The sequence below is a fragment of the Dipodomys merriami genome, unplaced genomic scaffold (genome assembly GCF_024711535.1).
Source record: "Dipodomys merriami isolate MVZ:Mamm:240054 unplaced genomic scaffold, mDipMer1.0.p SCAF_32, whole genome shotgun sequence".
NCBI lineage: Eukaryota > Metazoa > Chordata > Mammalia > Rodentia > Heteromyidae > Dipodomys > Dipodomys merriami.
The window spans coordinates 3,392,384-3,411,949 of NW_027204715.1; the positions used below are offsets into that span (position 1 = coordinate 3,392,384).

Consider the following 19,566-nt stretch of genomic DNA (forward strand, 5'->3'; position numbering starts at 1 on the left):
CCGAGGCAGTTATTCATCTCAGCCAATCTTACTAGACCACAGTGTAAGAAGTTAAAAAATCATCTAGTGCGCACTGGTCAGCACGTATAGTATGTCTTTTGTTTTGTGTTTGCATTTTTATTTGTTCTTAACCACAACTATCTTACAAGTTTTTTGTAAGAACACTGTGTCCTTGGCTTTATCCCTAGTGCCAAGCAGTGGTAATAGGTAAAAAATGAAGTGAGCACAGATTGGCAGGCATAGAGGTCCGTGTTAGAAGAAGCCCCAGGTATAGCCTATGTGTCATTGGCCTCTAGTAGCTGAATTCTTCAGTTTCACTCAAATTCACATTTTTTAAAATTTGTGATAGGTATTTCTCAGGGGAGCAGTCTTGACGAAGCAGATTTACAGAGCTTTTAGCTGAAGGGTCAGATAAATTTGGGATATAGCTCATATATCTATTAGACATCAAGCTAGGCACGGGGCTGGGGCAGGGAGGCAACAAAGAATGCAGTGCCAGGATGGTTGTGTAGAGGACGGGGAGGAAGGGTGTGGATCATGGCGGCACTGCATTCGAGCCCTATGGCACTGGGAGGCACTGCAGGGGACGAGGCCTCTTCCCGAATGGAGGCCGGTGGGGAGAGGTGCTTCTGGAAGAGAGAGCCTTCTCACTGCACTTTAAGAGTTATTTCTCCAGGAGCTATTAGACCTGGGGCCATCAGGCACCGGGGAAGTATTCATGCAGGCCATCCTAGAAGGGTCCTGGGTCTCTTCATAAGGAGTTTCCATTTTATCTTCAGCGCAGTGGGAAATCCTAGATGAGTCCAAAGGCATAGACTGTGAGATGTTCATTTGATTGTTTCTGTTTAGTCACCTTGCAGGGTGCCTGAATAGAGAGAGCCAGAGGGATACTCAGAAAGCAGGAAGGACTATGGCCAAGGTCGAATTTAGTATATAGTGTACTTTTAGTTTGAGAATGTTAGTGGTCAGCAACAGTTGATAGGTAACCCTTTCCATGTGATCTTCAGGCACACCTTCGGTCCTAAGTAGAACAGGGTTCAGGAGGAGGACATTTATTATGTGAGGATGATGAGAGTGGGTGGGTGTCTGGGGATTTCTGGGCTTCTTTACAGAGAGGGTGGGGTGGGATCACACTAGAGATCCAGACATTGCCTGTTGGAAGATCCCAGAGCCTAGGCTGCCCTCCTTGGGTGATTTACAGAATTCTCCAGGGAACACAGACCCACATATATACATACACATGTAATTGATGCTGTTCGTCATGTTTGGTTGTTGAACACATGTGTAATTCACATAATTTGTGTTTTAAGGAAACCTACTTTGGAGAGTACACAGATTCCAGTGATAATGAGTTTGTCCCACATGAAGATTCTGCTGAAGATGATGACACAGCTGACTCACAGGCTTGTTTTGGCCTAGCCAGAAAAAATAAAGGAAATGGTACCTGGGAGGAGAGGCCCAAATCAAAAGAAACTGTCCAAGTTCTAAATAAGTTCGCAGTAAATGAAGTGAAAACGGTTGGGTGTAAGACATTAGCAGCACCCCTGGGAGAAGCTTCAGCCACATCTGCTTTTGCTCAGGAAACGCGCTGGACGGTGCCACCAGACTTCTTGAGTTGCAGAGGTCGACTGGCAGATGAGGGGTTTGGGGAGAGGAGGAGGTCTGTGCAAGCTGAGCAAGTGCTTCCCGGTCCCTCCAGGAGCCTGTCGGTTGAAAAGTTGTCTGGTGGGCTGTCAGGAGGCCGGGAGGCCGAGGCTGGGAAGTCCGGTTTGTATTTCATGCCCCTTGGCAAGAGGCCTCTGAATGAACTCATTGGCTCTGATGAGAAAGCCTCGTCATCGAAAAAGATAGGATCACCCCACTCAGAGTTTATCAGGTACACGCTTGCTGATGAGTTTCCTTCCACATCAGGTGGTGTCACAGGTTGTGGCTCTTTTCCAAAGACACCTAGAGAAACAGCAAAGGAAAGGGAAGATGATCAAGAATCCACTTCAGAATCATCGGAATCCGAGGATGACGACCCAGGCGACGGGCTGGGTCCAGTGGGACAGGACAGTGGCACAAAGTCTTCCTCGACCTCGATGTCAGTGTCTAATTTCAGTCACCCTCAGCCCTCGAAGCTACAGTATGTTAACATCGCAGAAATGCTAAATAAAACAATGCCCACCCAACTGCTTCATTCAGAACAAACATTACCCACTCGAAACCTGTTACTTGCGCAGTCCGAGCCACCAGAGCCCTCTCCGCAGGGAAGCAACCCGGGGAGCCGCTTATGTTCTTTGAGCCCAGGACTAGAGTCACTGACGTTTAGAAATCAGAGGAGCAGGCAGACAGCAGGTGCAAACATGGCAAAAGACACGACCAGAATCTCACTTTCTCAATCAGTGTTTAGGAAGATGACAAATGGTGGACAGAGTGAAAGCCGAGATCCTAAGTCGGCTTTGCCTTCCACAGGTTCTGAGTCTGGCTTGAGTGAGAGGGACCGTGGTTGTGATCAGAGCACTTCGTGGCACCACAATGATTCAGTAAGGAGAGGCGGTGAAGAAAGTCCAAGTGCTACCTCAGAACATGAACAAAAGTCTAGCCATCAGCTAGAGAAGGCCGAGACAGCCTCACAAAATGGGGCATCTTCAGCCACACTTGAGCTGCCAAGAGAAAATGCCAGTCCTGCTTCTTTACTGCTCAGCCCAGCGTTGGTCACCATGGGACAGGCAAGTCCCGAGCAGGATCTGAGGGGCAATGTGGATGTGGGACACCGTGAGAATGAGTTGACCTCAGCCCCAGAAGAGGGTGATAACCACGCTGATGATGTGCCTGCGGCGGAGTGTGCTGCGGATCCGGCCAAAACAACAGGAAATGTCCAAGAAGGGCCTGCCCAGAGGAGCACTTCTCCAGAACTTTCTGTGTCTTGTAGCAAACTGGATTTTGATTCTCAAGGTGGTCCTGTACCAGCAGAAAATGTTGATTGTTCCACAAGTAGGAGATTGTCGTTCTCATCTGAGGATGCCCCCTGCCAAAGCCAGGACTCCAAGGAAGCCGCAAGGCTCGAGGAGGGGCCAGGCGAGGCTCTGGGCGAGGCACCGCGGCCCTCACAGGCTCCACCTGCCCCAGATCCTGACCCCCTCTGCCAAAGCCAGGACTCCTCCAAGGAAGCCTCAGGGCTTGAGGAGGGGCCAGGTGAGGCTCTGGGGGGGACACCATGGCCCTCACAGGCTCCACCTTCCCCAGGTCCTGACCCCCTCTGCCAAAGCCAGGACTCCTCCAAGGAAGATGCAGGGTGTGAGGAGGGGTCAAGGGAGGGTCCAGGCCGGGCACAGCAGCCCTCACTGGCTCCGCCTGCCCCAGATCCTGACCCCCTCTGCCAAAGCCAGGACTCCTCCAAGGAAGATGCAGGGTGTGAGGAGGGGCTGGGCGGGGCACCTCAGCCCTCACAGGCTCTGCCTGCCCCAGATCCTGACCACTCTGGGGTGGAGAGCGGTGAACTGCTTCCCACTGAGTCCGCCAGGTCAGGGGACCGTCCTGCAGAAGAGAGCCCCTGTGGGCATGCAGGCAGTCCAGGCGGTGATGCTTTGGCTGTTGCAAACGATTCTGCTACCATGCGGCAGAGTTGTGAGCTTTCCAGAGTGACATCCCCCGCGCCTCCAGCTTCCCCCCAGCCGGACCTCCCCACGGCCACCGGGCTCTCCGGAGTGCCTTTCAGGTCAGCTGTGGAGATGCGGGGCATCCCCAGCAGCAGCCTTCCTGGCACTCCAGAGCGGGGAGAGGAGAGCAGCACGGACGGGAGTGAGCCTTTCAGCTGCAGCGAGGGAGAGCTTGAGGGCGACGCTGTGGCGGGCAGCGGGCGGCAGCAGACAGCCAGTGATGCCCAGAGCACTGCGGGGGGAACGGAGGGCGCAGCCCCCGCCCACCAGCCTGCGGTGGATGTGGGGTACCTGACCTTGGCTCTGCAAGACTTTAACATCAGTGCTTTTCCTGACATAGACAGACTTTCTACATCAGACGTTGCTGTGTTTCTTGAGAGTTGTCAGTTACAGGACTATAGTTCAGGGGACTCTGTTTCGGAATGTTCAAGCAAAGGAACAGAGATGAGCAAAGAGCTAAAGCAAAGTGGAGTCTCAGGAGAGAAATGTGAGGAGCAGCTTTGTGAAGAAGAAACAGCGGGCACCTCTGAGGAGTGGATTGAATCGGAAAAGGTTGACAGCTCCTTAAAAAGTCCCCGTCAGCTTGTCCAGTGTTCTTTGGAGACCCTGACTGAAGTTCTCACCAAGATTGGGCAGGAACTTCAGCCAAACTGTGAGGACTGCGATGATGCGGACAGTGGTGATTTATCGCTCGTGAGCGTGAATAGCCCAGCTACTGAAGCTTTGAAAGAGAGTGGCCCCTCCGAGGGAGCCAGTGGCTCAACACCCCATTCTCCAGAGCAGTTCCTGCTCGTCACTGAAGAGCATGTTGAGGACCGCTCGGGCGGGCTCGGGAGTGCGGACGCTGGGAAGGGTGGCCTGGCTGCACCTGCAGACTCTCCAGTCCCCGCCTCTGTCTCCGTGACCCAGTCCAGGATGGAGCAGAGCTCTGGTTATGAGTCGGAGACGTTTCAGATCCACACGTCTGCAGGGACCTCCGAAGTTACGGACACACGCTCGGAGAAGGATCAGACGGGAGGCACCGAGAAGGAGGTGGAGCGGGCGGCGGGCGGTACGGCTGCCTCCCCCACTGCGGACACTCCTCAGGCTCAGGAGGAGGTGGAAGCTGCGTCTGTCTCCATGGCTTCCACAGAGAATTCTCCAGAGACTGGTCACACAGCCCCTCCGTTTCAAGAACCTCCAAGTGGCAGTGCCTTTACAGCGGCCCAAGGGGAGGTGTCAGGCAACAGCCAGAGTGCCAATTTTGATAAAAGTCGCTTGCGTAATAGACCTGTTAAGCCTAGTATATGGATTAGTTCTCAAATATACGACCAGACCTTTGAGGCTCAGAACGTGGCATCTGATCATACGTATTATAACTCAAAACTAGAGCCATCTGGCAAAAATAAGACGCGATCCAAAATTTCAAACAAAGATCCATCCAACAAGCCAGTGAAGACTTCAGCGAGCAAGGGAGAAGTTCACACCGACGTCCCTCAGTCCCTTTCAGGAGAGAGTGGTATGAAAAGTCAGAGAGGTCAAACTCAGCCCGTTCTGGCACAGGCTGATACCTCTGGGTCCACAGATGGCCCTGTGGACACTCTGAGCAAGATTCGCCAGGAGGTGGGGCCCCCGCTGCCGCCTCTTCTGGCCCCGCTGATAGCTACGCCCCCACGGGCTGCCCCCGCGCCCTCGCCCCTCCTCCCCAGTCCGTCCTCCCCAGCCTCTCCCCTTGGTAAGATTTCCCCGGCCTGTGAAATCCCAGTGCCTCCTCTGCTGTCTCCGTGGCCAGAAGAGCCCCTGAGCTCTTCCCCACCCGAGCCCTCTCCGTCTCCGTCTCCAGCAGCCGGTGGGAGGATACTGTCCTCTCCTCTGCAGTTCTGTGCGGCCACACCCAAGCACGCCCTTCCGGTGCCTGGAAGACTCCCACCCTGTGCCCCAGGCCCGGCTGCGGTGGCAGTGCCGCAGGAGAATTCTGTGAAAATCCTTGATACCATGTATCCCGAGTTGTCCGCCCGGGCCCGGACCCTCAGCATCCTCAAAGGCAACATGCAGCTGTCTCGAGGGACATCTGCCGACGGTAAGACCTTGCCAGGCCGAGTCAGCGCTCTCCTGGGCCTCAAAGCCATCACGTCCACATCCACGGCCTTTGTCAAAACAGGAAGTAGCTCTGGTGGTGACAGTTGTCAAGGTAGGTCGAGAGACTTGGGACCTCAGCAGGCCCCGGGTAGCAAAAGAACATTGTCAGCATCTGCACCGAGGAGTGCCAAACGACTGCGCCTGGACAGCGAGTCCCCAGAGCCGGAGCCCCAGGGGGACGTGGGGGAGGGGGTCCACGGGAACCTCCCGGAACACCCCCGACAGGCCGAGGTCACCACAGAGGAAAGGAGCTCAGTGCTGGCCAGCAGCCCCGTTCCACAGTTGCTTGTGAGCCCCAAAGAAACCGTGGAGTCCCATGATCAGGCCATCCTGCATGCACTGAAGAAAGTGGCTGAGTCGTCCTTCGACCTGTTGCCTGTCATTAGGAGCCATGTCTACGTGGGAAACATCTCCAAGAAGCCTGTGATGAGAGACCAGGAGAAAGAGGTGGTCTTTGAGTTTAGCACAAGGAAAAAGGTATGTGGCTGTTTTTCCCCACGCATGCTCATACTGTCCTCAGAGGCAGCCGTCTGGTGTCAGCAGCTTGTGCAGATGACCCTGAGGTCACCCCAGTGATCTGAAGTACTGGGAGGCATCCACTGTTAACTTAAATTTTTACCAGGGAAAAAGTATTGTGCCCTAAAATGGTTTGATCCTGGCACATGTGTAAAGGCTCAAAATGCTCAAATGGCTGTTACATAATACATCTATCACTGCTGAGTGTGAGGACAGGAGGAAGGGGGCTGTGGTGGTCTGTATGCCCTGCTCACTGGACCTTCTAAGCCTTTACTCAGGTTCTAGTTACTGAGCAGGTAGCATCTCCTTTTGAAGATGGTCACCAGCACTTAGTGCCCATCCCTGGACCTTTGTGGTATATATGTTTTGTTTGGTTTTGACTGCTGTGTTCAGAAAGCAAGAAGAACATGAAAACTGTATATTTGAAAGGGTTTTCTTTCTTTCTTTTTTGCCAGTCCTGGGGCTTGAACTCAGGGTCTGGCCTCTGTCCCTGAGCCTCTTTGTGCTCAAGGCTAGCACTCTACCACTTGAGCTGCACTGCCACTTCTGGCTTGTTCTGAGTAGTTTATTGGAGATAAGAGTCTCATGGACTTGAACTGGAATCTTCAGATGTCAGCCCCCTCAGTAGCTAGGATTGCAGGTGTGAGCCACTGACACCTGGCTTGGGTTTTTCTTTTGATATGGAATGAAGTCAAATGATCATTTAATACTCCTAATCACTAAACATATCACCTAGTGTCTTATGTTGTAAGCAGTATAACAACTTTAGGAAGCAAGAATGTGAATAGAAGTAGACTGGACCTAATGAACACACCGATTCTTTTTGCAAGAACCTGGAAATGATGACAATAAGGCAGTCCGGGTGTACCCTGGGCATGTGCTGTATGATCCACCACAAGGAGCAGAAAGACCTGGGATGGCTCATTGCCTCCAGTGCTGGTGGCTCCTTTGCTGCTGTTGTACTTCTAGTCCTGGGCAAGTTTAGACGCCTAATTGTGTGATACGTAGCTATTTTTAGAGATACTAGACATAAATAACAGTGTACTTTGCTTTTTTCCTTCTTCCAATCCAGCATTTAGCAGAACGCTTGCTTCGCTCCATTCTCTCAGAACTAAAACTTCAGAAGAAGTCTATAGACCACAGTTATATCCATGCCCTCTGCAGGGTGTATGTGGGCATTTGCCGGCAGCTTGGAGACTTGGAAAGAGCTCGCTTGTTTTGCTATAGCCTACTTAAGGAAGGTATGTTTAGGTTAAAACATTTTTGTGTCCATTTTTATGTGTAGTTTTCTTCTGTTTATTGTTTATTTTTTATTAGAGTTGTATTGTACATCTATTAGAGGACAGCTTTGCTATTCTACCTAACTTTGCTATACCAAATTTTCAGTACAATTAAAATTACTTATTGTCAGCACATTCAGTTCTACTTCTCTGTAAATACAGTATCTTTCCTTACTGTGTATTTTATTTATTAATTTTGTTGTCGGTCCTGGGGCTTGAACTTGGCTTGGGCACTATCCCTCAGCTCTTCAGCTCAAGGCGAGTACTCTACCACTTGAGCCACAGCGCCACTTCCAGTTTTCTAGTTGTTTACTGGAGATAAGAGTCTCACGGACTTTCCTGCCCGGGCTGGCTTTGAACTGTGATCTCAGATCTCAGCCTCCTAAGTAGCTAGGATTACAGGCGTGAGCCACCGGCGCCCGGCTTCTTACTTTGTATTTTAAAGTCCCCCGTAGTCGCAGTAAAATGCCGGACTCCTCTTCCAATGGCTAGGCAATGGTAATGGCAGCAGCTGTGAGATAGAGTCATGGCACGCAGAAAGAAGGTGTCGGGGGGGGGGGGGGGGGGAGTACTGTGTCTTCTGTTTCTTGTAAGGAATGGAATCGGGAGCCACTCCTTCAGTGCCGTAGATCATCAGTGTCTGTGAATTGCCACTTCATACTATATATGACAGTCCGTGTAAAGGGTGCCCACTTTATTTCTATATTTGCTTCTTCAGTCACTGATTTGTTCATCACATCATTATTATGGGCATCACACTTAGTGTTTGGAATTTTGTGGTGGCCAAATCAGATGCAGGTGTGACTATTCACAGTGACTGAAAGGCCATAGCTACATTCCAGAAGCTCACCGGCTTTACTAGATGCTGGGCAGTGGAGAGGGATCGGGGCCCAACCACATCCCTGTTTATTCCTAGCCGGGATCCTCTTCCTCTTTGCCTCCACCTTACCATGGCTCACTCTATGACTACACATAACTCCGCCTCAGTCTGTGTCCTGTATTCTCATTTGTCTTCCTGGCCTTAACTGGTCCATGTCATATGATAAAATTCATTTTGTCTTCTCACTCTCATTCTCTGGGTTGCACATTCTGAGAAAACAAATGTGTCTTCTTCTCGTTTCCCTCTGCAAATTGTTGGTAACCATGCACCATCTACTGTGTGAATGATTGGACCTGGGATGGTAGCTTTGATAGTTGGAACAGAGTGGTAGTGTTCCTTGTCAAAGAACTTGCTCTGTGATGGGAAGATGCAGAGAAAGTGTGCAGTAAAGAAGGGAAGAGAGAATTCTAGGCAGGGAATATGTGTGCAAAATATTTTGAAAGAAATATCAACAGATGGAGTCAGGCTGTTAAAAACTAACAGATAAAGAGGTAGGTCAGAGAAAAAGAGACATGTCTTCATGACAAACCGGCTAAAAGCCTTCACAATGACATCAGAAAACTCAATCATTTTTATAAAATAAAGGCATTTGTTGACTTTGTGACCTAAAACTTCCAGTGCTAGGCGTATGACTGATAGAAATAGACATATCCGTGTATAGCTCATAACTGGAAACAGATGTGGATCAGCAGGGGAATGGAAAATTGAACTGTGACCTCCCCCACAATGGAGATGATCCTTAGCTGTAAAGGAATGGACTACATCATGAATGAGTCTCAGGAACTGTGCTGTAGAAAAGCCAGATGGAAGAGTTTGAGAATGAAAAGACATAGACCTCATAGTGACATAAACCAATCAAGGATTCTCTGTGTCTGTGAGGTGATCTCCCGAGCAAGGTTGGACAGAGCAAGTTGTGGTGATGGTTACCTGGGTTCATTAATTTGTCAAAATACATCACCTCTAAACTTAAAAGAATACATAGTTTGTTAATTTTTAGCAAGGATTTATGACCAAAGGATTGTCACAAAAATAGGGCATATATATGTTTTTATCTATGTGAATATATATACACGTGTATATATTCACACATATACACGTATATACACATTACATATATATATATTGCTCATTACATCAAATATCTTTATAACTCATACCTCTGCGTTTGCCTTCAGAGAAGCTTCTTGTAGTGACATGGGTAAGTCGGGAGAATCTTGAGGCTGAGGAGATTGGAGACAAAATATTTTCCTTTTCTGTCTTATTTTTTCCTTTTGCTTCTACTGCTATTTATTTATATACCATGTTTAAAAGTTAACTTCAAAAAAGTGGCCAAGAGGAAATAAGAGAGAAGGTTTGAAATGGTTGCTGAGGTCAGATCTTATCTGAGTATCCATTTATATGCCCCTAACCACAGGGCAGCTGTAAGGCTCTGGTGGGATGAATAATACATTGTACTTGTGGCTTTAAAATTCATTCACTTGAGCATATGTCATTTTACCCTCCGGTTTTCTTTCTCATAGATTTTCCAGAGTCTGAGAAACTGGCTTTGTTTATTGCAAACATGTGGCATGATGTATTTGTTTCTCAGTCGGTGATTAGTAAAGCAATGCAGTTGGTTGCGAGGCAGCGAGCTAAGGGAGAGGTTCTCAGCTGTTTGAGAGCCTTCCTCAACTGGGAAAAGGTGAGCTTTATTTTTATTTCTTACAGTGCCATGCTTGAACACCGTACCTACATGATGCTGTGTTAGCTGTGTATTCATTCCTAGGGCGTTTAGAGATGCTGTTCTTCATTTTAGGTCCTATAAAATGCCATTTTAGCATGATTGTGTCCAGAAAGAACAATGGAGCTGTCTTAATTTAACTTCTTTTTACACTCATTTATGACTGATGAAATCCACATGCAAGTGTATATAAATCAAATGCTGTTGGAGCGATGAATTATTTAATTTTTACACAAATATTTAGAGAGGTGAAACGGTTGATATCCTCCATTTCTTCCATGGGTAGGCTTTTTCTTATTCTAATATTTTATATTTATCTTTCTACTTAATGGAACATGTTGTTCTAAATCTTTTTCTCTCACATTACCTTATATTATTTGATTTTTCTTTAGTTACTAATATGTCCAAGTAGGATATTTTATCTAATGAGAATCTGACGATATTAAATTTTTGGTTTTAGCTTTCAAATCGTTTTCTAGACATGGAAGAAGAGAAATGTTTCCTAGACCCAGGAAAGGAGAGCTCCAACTGTTTCCTAGACCTGGGAGGGGAGAGCTTAAATCATTTTCTAGACCTGGGAGTAAGCCTTGAAGAGGAGCGCTCAAATTGTTTACTAGGCACAGGAGAGGAGAGCTCAAATCGTTTTTCTAGACGTGGGAGAAGAGAGCTCTGATTGTTTCCTAGCTCTTTAGAGGAGAGAGCTTTCTAGTAACAGGAGAGGAATGCTCTTTTCTAGGGATGTAAAGTCAGTGTTTGAGAGGTCACTTGCACAGGACCTTCCATATCCAACATCACGGACACTCAGCCACACGTGCACGGTCCCTCTACAGCGAGTATTCTCTATCCAGAGTGATTCAATTGCAAGAATTAATGAGTTTGTTTTGCTTTGTTTTACTTTGAAATACTTGCAGACTGTACATTGAGTCTGCCCATTCTGAAACTCTAGAATGCTCTGGAATCCAAAGCTTTTTGAGCATTATGAGCATGAGTTTCAGATTTTCAGGTTAGGAGTACACAACTCACAGTACCGTGTTTGGAAGAATTCTCTCTGTTGGCATTTTCAGAGTAACATCTCTACCCTAGTTTATGCTGTGGGGTTAAAACTCCTTCAGAGTATACTTTAGAAATGACTGCTTGGTTTAAATTGCTACTCAGTTACAAAGTTGTAAAATTATTAACCTGTTACAATGGAATTTAAATTCATAAATTATGTTCCAGTTGTATACCAGGTAATAGTTTCAAAGGTAACAGAGTTACTGTAGCCATTGGTTTGTGTTAGGCTAACTCACATTTATCAGATTGCTCTCTTCTCAGTGATCGATGCTGTTTCTAGACTTCAGTATTTTAGGTGTGATTGATTTTAAAGTAATCAGAAACTTAACATATTCCTCAAAACACTTCAAACTAAGCAACAGAATATTCTAAGCACTAAATCAACTTCTGAATGCAAAAGATCAAATTTAGAATGTAGGATATGGATTCATTAACTATTCAAATATTGCCCACTGAACTACATTCTCTTCTAACATTTTTAGTTGCAAACATGATTCTAATATCAAATGATCTATACCATAACAATAGTTAAACATCAGGTGCAATATGAGCTGGAAGTGGGAAGGCCCTGCCTGCTCCATTGATGAGTGCTTATTTACTGGAGAGAAGTGAAGATTTTGTCCCCAAAAAGACTTGTAGTGGAATGGGCAGAGCCACAGTAACCCAGATGTCTGTCAGCAGGGAAGTTCACCTATTCACGCTGCATCTACATGCAGCAATATCCAACAACTACACGCAGATGTGAAGCGTGCAAGATTTAATTATGTAGTACTGCCTGGGTCAATTTTAGGACTTTGTAGAAAAGGCAGACTAATTTCCAGTGCCAGAAAGAAAACAGAATTTAAAGGAAGTTGTAATTATTATTTTTTGGTAACTAAGATTAGAACTAATGCTCTAGTGATAATGGTGAAAGCTTACACTCTTCTCTGGATTGCAGCCAAATCTTCTCTACCTGAGTGAATTTTGCCTGTAATTTTCAACCATTCCCATCTCACAGTCATTGTGTGATAACTATTATGAATAAGATAACCATAGCTTCTTAGAAAGATTTTCAAAACCTTCCTCTTGGTGTTCAGTGAGGTTGCCAACAGGATGCTGTGTGGCTCAGGCTTTGAACCGCGCTTCATGATTTGCTTTTCTTCTGCTAGAGCGCACCCGTGGATGTGGGTGTCATGGTGTCGAAGCTGCTGCTGACCATACAGTTATGTCCAAAGACAGAGTTCCAATCCAGCGAGACCTACGGTGAAGACCTCAGCGGTGACACGTGGGAATACATATTTGCCATCGATCTGCTTTGCTGCCATCAGAAATGGATTTGGACACATGATAACATTATAAGGTGGCCTGTTTTGCTAACTTAAAAAGCATTGTTTTAATTGCAAGGTAGTCTGTTGAATGTTTAAGTGCTTTGATTGCATTTATTTGTAACACAAGGTGGTTGAGATATTTGCAGATAACTTCATTTGAATGAGAGTTGATAAAAATTGCCCTAGAACATTGTCATCACAAGCAGTTGCTTTAGTTTTTGCTACTGTTCACTGCTTTTTGTTATATTTTGTTACTGCTTCTCCCTAGCAGGAGAGATCTCAGGAACTGGGACTCTTCTTCCACATGTAGACTAGTGACCACACAAAGGAGGGTGTAGAATAAAGAAAGCATTCTCTTAGCATACCAATAATCTGAAAACATGCAGAGGAACAGAAATATTTCAAATTACAGTTTAGCCACTCTTGACTTGAGACCAAATTCAGCCAGGATTCACCAGGATTCCACTGTTTGAGCTGTTCTCTGTCCATCTGTAATTCTAGCACTAGTTCTAACTTGCTGCTTCTGAGAGGGTGGGGACAGTTGTTCTTCAGATACTTTTATGGGACCCTGTCTGAGAAAGGCTGGTTTAAGGGAGTTTGTGATATTAAAAAGCATTCCAAATGTAAAGAGTCGATAAACTAGGTCCCTGAAATACTTGAAGAATGGAAACTGTAGAAACTGTCTTTGCAAAGATTTTTCTGTGTGCAAGGATGCTCTTTTACCCTAGGCATCCAATGCTAGGACAGATTAGACATCCAAATATCAGTAGGAATTGTATCATGTAGAATAAGATTGAGTTAAATGTACTTATCTAGTGTATGTATGTATTTAATGTTAAAAATGTATAACTGTAAGTAGAATTTTTGTGCATTTACATGGAAAAGTATTTCATCGTCAGTTACTAAGTAAGTCGGTGTCAGAACCCTGTGGCCAGTTCCTGACTGAGTAGCTAAGTGTCTGAGTCCTCTCATGAATCATGGGGCTTCTGTCCCCAGTGGGGAGAAGCCGACACCGTCAGAATGTGAGAAAACTCTATGCACAGTGCTCCCAACCAGCAGCGAGGTCAGCGTGGAGGATTAGGGCCTGGCGCTAGACCCACCTCTCCTCAGCAACTCAGGCCCCACCATGCAGTTGACCTGGAAAGGTCTCAATCAGTAGTCTGTATCTGAGATAGCATCCTTTGGAAGTTCTTTGCTTTTCATTTTTCCTTTGTCTGCATTTATCATTTCCAACTATAATAAACACCATGCAAGAAACAGAATGAAAGGAGGAATGGGCCTGATTGTCAGTCATGGGAGTTTGTTTGTCCTTCTATGTTGTGCTTGGGTTTGGACATTTCGGGTCCCTCTGGCTTGGCCCTGGAGCACCCGTGACTTTGTCTGACATCCACTGGTCCACTGGAGGCTCAGAGTCCATATTCCATCTCTTCCTAATTTGGTGATGTAAGGGACACTATAGAATAAGGACTGTACCAGAGTAAAGACGCAGGTATTTGCAGCCCCTGTAACCAGTGTGGGTGGGCACGAAGATCCTGAGAAGCTGGAGAAGATCTGAGCTCCCAGGGCCTGTTATCATAGAGAGAACGGGAGTGCTCGCCTCCTCGTGCTCTCAGGACAGCGTGTGAGAACGTGCCTGCTGCACGCCTAACCCCTGGGGAGTTGGGAGTCTGGAGGACTGCAGTTCAGAGCTAGCTGGGCTTCCCAGCTCCTGTTGTCCGGCAGAAAGCACGACTCATGGAGTACAGCGCCAGCTGTGAGCCAGCAGGCAGATCAGCGCGGGACCCACACAACAGTTTTGCTTGATGTGCTTATCTCTTTCCGTGTCTTTTTCTAGTAAGGAGCTGTGGCCTGTAATGGATAAGTGGATAAAATACAGAAAAGGACACGCCAACATTGCCTTCACTCCCGACGTCATTATAGCATCCGTCCTGAGACTGATCGGTGAGCCATCCCATCTTTGCAAACTAGCCAAAAGCATGAGAGTCAGCTAGGTGTTTCCAGGGTCCTTCTGGATCAGGAATTAGCCCGATTTCTGAGGTCATTACATATTTACTGGCTCTCTGTCACAGCATTCAACCATAAACTACCTGCATGTTTCCAGGGTCATCCTTGATTAGGAATTAGCCATATATGTATGCTACGGTCATTAAATATTTACTGGCCATGCCTGCATCCCAACCCTCAGAGTGTATGTTAACAGGCACCAGACTGGTTCCTTGGGGCAGACAAAGTAAGTACTGTGGGCTTCAGTTTCTCCAGATTTGAAGTCAAGAAGGTCACGAAAAGCATTTGCACACTCATCAGTTGCGAGGTTCACCAGGCATGCAATATAATATTGCAGTGTCAGTCCTCACCCCAGCGTGGGGCAGGTCCCAATCTGAGGACTCTGGGGAGCCGAGGGCTCTGTGCAGGTTGTCCAGTGTCTGGGTTGCACACTGGTGGCTGTTGGCTGTAAACTTGATGCCGGCCACCGCATACTTGGCCTGCCGCAGCCACTGCCCTCCACATTCAATTTGTTGTGTAGTAGCTTTGCTGAGAACGCAGCTTCATGCGTTCCCTGTGTGCAAACAGGTGATTCTCCCTTCCCACTGCACCGTCTGGAAGACAAACAGCACAGCATTGAGTCTCCACACGATGCTCTTTAACAGCCTGTTCTCACTGAAGACATCATTCTGCAGGCCTACAGTGCTCAGTGTTACAGAACAGAAGACATATGCTTGCAGTTCTAGGTAACATTGACCAGCATTTCACCAGAGACTTTAGGTGTTGTTTTGTGTTGTTTGCTTTGCCCCAGGTCGATTAGGCCAATTGGGTTTGAAGGAAGGATTTCCAACTGCGGTGAAAAATATTAGCTCTGTGATTGGGACGTTCATACAGCATGCTCAGGACGAAGGTAAAACTCTTCCATTAAAATTGCTTTCCTGTCGCTTAGCCTCACTTTCAGCCTGCTGCTTCTTTCCTGGCTTGTACCTGGGACGGGAGCCAGCGCGGCCAGCGTTGATATTTGCGTGTGTTCTGCCCCGGGCTTGGCCTCTGGGTGCGCGGTCGCGCGCTGTGCTGGGCCATGCCCCCCCTTTCTCCCTCTGCTCTGCCCTGTCTGTCCTCTGGCCGTGGCGCTGGCTTCCACGGTCCTCCTGCTGGCAGTTGCTGACTGTGGGCAGCGGTGCTGTGCCCTGGCATGGACACTGCCGCCTGCTTCCCGTGAGGAGGGGATGAGGGCCGCCAAGTGGAGCCGCGGGGATCCCCGTCCCTGCTAACCAGCCGCACAGCCCAGAGGGTAGGCCATTTTTCCTTAGCAAAGCTTAGCTCAGAGTCACCCTCAGAAGCGAGTGTCAGTAGGAAGTTGTGAATTCAACATTAGAAGCGTCATCTTATGCTGGGCCTGGACGCATAGCTTACCTTGGCTGAGAGATCTTTGTCCGTAGCACTCAGCATGTCACTGGACCTGACACCACCAAGAGCCTCCTGGAGTGCTTCTCTCAGGCACCTGCCTGACTTAGGGCAGTGGCCAGGTACGGCCCATTTTTTCCCCAGTCTCAAGGGCATAGAGCCTAGCGAGTCCTTTTGCCAGTGGTGCAGACTTGCTGTGTTGCTGTGGCGGGCATTTCCCTTGGGAGGAGGCACCGCACACCGCACAGCTAGGGAGCCAGCAGTCTTCTGGGCGTGACAGGGTCTGCACGCCACACACCGACGCCCAGGGGCCATGCGGCTTGCTTCAGTTCAGGAGCCTGGAAGTGCCCTGCCAGATCTGAGTTTGCAGGTGTGTCTGCCAGCGAAGCCCTCACTCAGCCCAGCCCCTGCAGACCCCCGCTGTGGGTCCCCTCACCCCACCCCTGCCATTCGGTTCTCACCAGTGCATTTTTGCCCATGGGCCATGTGGAGCTCTGCCCTCCTTGCAGTGCTTGTGAGTTGGAGAGGAAGTTATTAGAACAGGAGCAGTGCCTGCATTGTCAGAACTCACCTTTGGATAGGTGAGGTTTGAGGTTTTGTGCTGTGTGTTTACTTTAATACAGTTTGGGTGTCCTTAACACCCAGTTTACAATTTTTTTCCTAATCTGTTTCTGGATGCTGATAGATTACCACAGGCAGAGATTGTCCAGCGTACATCTTCCATTCATAAAATTATTAAAATATTTGATAAAATTACCCTTAGGCTATCCATGATGGTCTCTGAAAGGTAAATGAATTTCACATCTCCTCCCTAGTCCCATCCCTGAGTTCCGTGCTGTGCATGTGCAGGTGTGCCAGGGTACAGAATGCCTGGAGCAGTTGCCGTACGGAGCACTGGGCCACGCCCACTCAGTGGCCACGCGCCCCTGGTCGTGCGGTGCCCCCTTAGTGTGCCCTGTTGCACAGTCCCTTCTGCATAGACTCCACTCTTAGGTAATCTAGACTAAATTAAATAAGCTGAGCTTCAGTAAATTTTAATTAAATGACTCCTAAATAAACTTGTGCTAGAAGAGAACAGTGATGACACATTTGTAAGTCGTCAACTAGCATTGCACAGAATGTGCACTGGGTGTCTAGGGGCAGGGCGTGTGCAGGGTGGTGTGAGCAGAATGTGGGCAGGTCTGGAGTGTGTGGAGAGCTGGTGTGTGCAGGAAGGGTGTGAGCAGAACGTGGGCAGGGCAGGGTGTGTGGAGAGGCAGTGTGGGGCGGGGTGCACTCTTGTCCAGATCCCGCTCATGAGCCCTGCCTGGCATGGGATTTTGCAGGGCTGCATGGTGGTGGCATCATGTTCTCGAGTTCTCCGGGCACTGCGCCAGGCCCTGCGAGCTCGGCCAGTAGTATACAGCTCTTACAGAAATTTTAACTGCAATTGGCTAGCACTAGTATTTACTGCTGGAGTAGGAAGTGTGTAGATGACGGCATTAAAACTGTCCTGTGCTTGCTTGCTGTGTTACAATTAACCGGAAATCCCTTGCAGATATCCCGTGGGGCATCCAGCTAGCGGCCGTGTACGCCCTTTGCGATCTGAGCCCCAGCAACCCAGCACAGATCGCCCAGGTCCTGGAAGGCTGGCGCAGAGCGGCCTCCAACAGCGTGCCGTCCGCGCTCCTCGGCTACCTGGAGGAGGTGGGCACCCTGGGCCAGGAGGGCGAGCCCCGCGCCACCCCGTGAGCGGGGAGAGCCCCACAGGCTCACCAGTCTGCCTTCGGATACAGACTGCGGCTCCACGCAGCACCGGGGCTACCCCCCTGACCCTGCTGCCCCCACTGTGGCTCCCCCGACCCCGCTGCCCCCCCACGTCCCTCCAACCCCGGCCCCACGCAGCACCGAGACCACCCCACCCCCCCAACCGTGCTGCCCGCCCTGCGGACCCCCAACCCCGGCCCCACGCAGCACCGAGACCACCCCACCCCCCCAACCGTGCTGCCCGCCCTGCGGACCCCCAACCCCGGCCCCACGCAGCACCGAGACCACCCCGCCCCCGACTGTGCTGCCCGCCCTGCGGACCCCCAACCCCGGCCCCACGCAGCACCGAGGCCACCCCACCCCCCCAACCGTGCTGCCCGCCCTGCGGACCCCCAACCCCGGCCCCATGCAGCACCGAGACCACCCCCCCTACCCCCCGACCGTGCTGCCCCACCGTGGCCCCCCAACCCCACACAGCACCGAGACCACTCCCCCCCAGACCCCGGCCCCATGCAGCACCGAGGCCACCCCGACTGCGCTGCCCCCACCGCGGCCCCCCAAACCACGGCCCCAGGCAGCAATGAGGCCATTCCTACCGTGTTATCCCCACCGCGGTCCCCCAGACCCCAGTCCCACGTAGCACCGAGGCCCCCGGATACCAGTCCCACACAGCACCGAGGCCCCTCCCAGAACCCAGTCTCACGCAGGACTGAGTCCCCCTCCTCCAGACCTCAGTCCCATGCAGCACCGAGTACCCCTCCTCCCCCCGCCCCCCGTGGCCCCATGCAGCACCTCGTGAAGGAAGTGGGGCAGGACTCTCGGCTTGGCAGAGAGGAGCCGAGCAGGAGAACAAGCAGTGCTGACCACCGCCCGACCGCACCCCGGCCCTGGCTGCTCTGGTCTTGTGACGTGTCAGTTGTGTTACTGTGTTTTGGTCCAACTAAGAAACTTGAACTTAGCCCTTTTTTTGCTGCAGGAAGTGTCCTATTCGTGGCTTCTTAAAACCGAGTGTCATTTGATAATGAATTTAGCAGTAGGAAAACATGATTTGGTTCTTAGCTGCTGTGGACTGCATTAATGCTCACGTGAATGACTAGGAAAAGGCAAATTTGCTTTTATTAGCAGAAAAGTGTCATGTTCTCAGCCAGGGCGGGCTTGGGAAGTCCTCTCGCGATCTCCGTGTGAACTGCCGGAACAGCTCCCGCACTCGCAGACACTCACTTGGATGCGCTCGCTGAAGGAAGAGGTGGGCGGCGGCCTCCCTGCCGGGCCTCCACGGCCCAGGCGTGGTGCAGGCCGCGCTGGGCCGTGTCTCACGTGGGATGATATTCCACTTGGGAATTTTAGTATTTGTATATAGAAAATGGTTTAATAACTCGCCGTGATTCTGACCTGTCTTTATTCATTTCTTAAACTCTTGTATGTGTTTTTATAATAAAATAAAAGCCCTGTACCCTCTTGTTCCGACGCTGCGACGTGTCCCTCACTGCCGTCTCTGTATGGAGGTGTCTGCGCCCGGTGCCCGGCAGGGAGGCGCTGTTCACCCAGAGCCGGGTTCTCGGGGCGCTGTGGTTGGTCTGTGGTCTGTGGGTAGAACCGTGGACTGGCCGTCATCCAGTAAGGGAAGCGTGGGGGCCCGCTGTTGAGAACAGCCCCGGACCTCACGTGTGACACAGCAGGACCTTAAAGGAGGGGGCTGGCCTGCACTGCAGAGCGCCCTGCTGGACGAGGGCCCACGCACAGGCTAGCGCGTGAACCCCAAAGCGGTGAGCCGAGGCGTGGCCTGCACTGACAGCTCCTCCTAGGAGAGGCGGAAGGGCCAGAAGGAAAGCAGAACTGAGGGAGCGCCTGGCTTTGGGGAAGGCTACACAGGTCTGTAAAAATCACAAGTTCCAAGATTTCCATCTGCTGTGGA

At 49.7% G+C, this 19,566-nt stretch overlaps 1 protein-coding gene across 2 annotated transcripts in view; it reads left to right on the forward strand.

The window, feature by feature from the left end:
• The window catches only part of Ice1 (interactor of little elongation complex ELL subunit 1), a 49,678-nt gene extending 30,559 nt beyond the window's left edge, over window positions 1-19,119 (forward strand). For both annotated transcript variants that reach the window (XM_070042152.1, XM_070042153.1), the window contains 7 exons: window positions 1,311-6,236; window positions 7,348-7,516; window positions 9,956-10,116; window positions 12,357-12,547; window positions 14,350-14,456; window positions 15,310-15,408; window positions 17,443-19,119. In XM_070042152.1, coding sequence (XP_069898253.1) covers window positions 1,311-6,236; window positions 7,348-7,516; window positions 9,956-10,116; window positions 12,357-12,547; window positions 14,350-14,456; window positions 15,310-15,408; window positions 17,443-17,636 — 5,847 coding nt within the window. In that variant the 3' untranslated portion in view covers window positions 17,637-19,119. The remainder of the gene's footprint in view (window positions 1-1,310; window positions 6,237-7,347; window positions 7,517-9,955; window positions 10,117-12,356; window positions 12,548-14,349; window positions 14,457-15,309; window positions 15,409-17,442) is intronic.
• The last annotated feature ends 447 nt before the right edge of the window (window positions 19,120-19,566 follow it).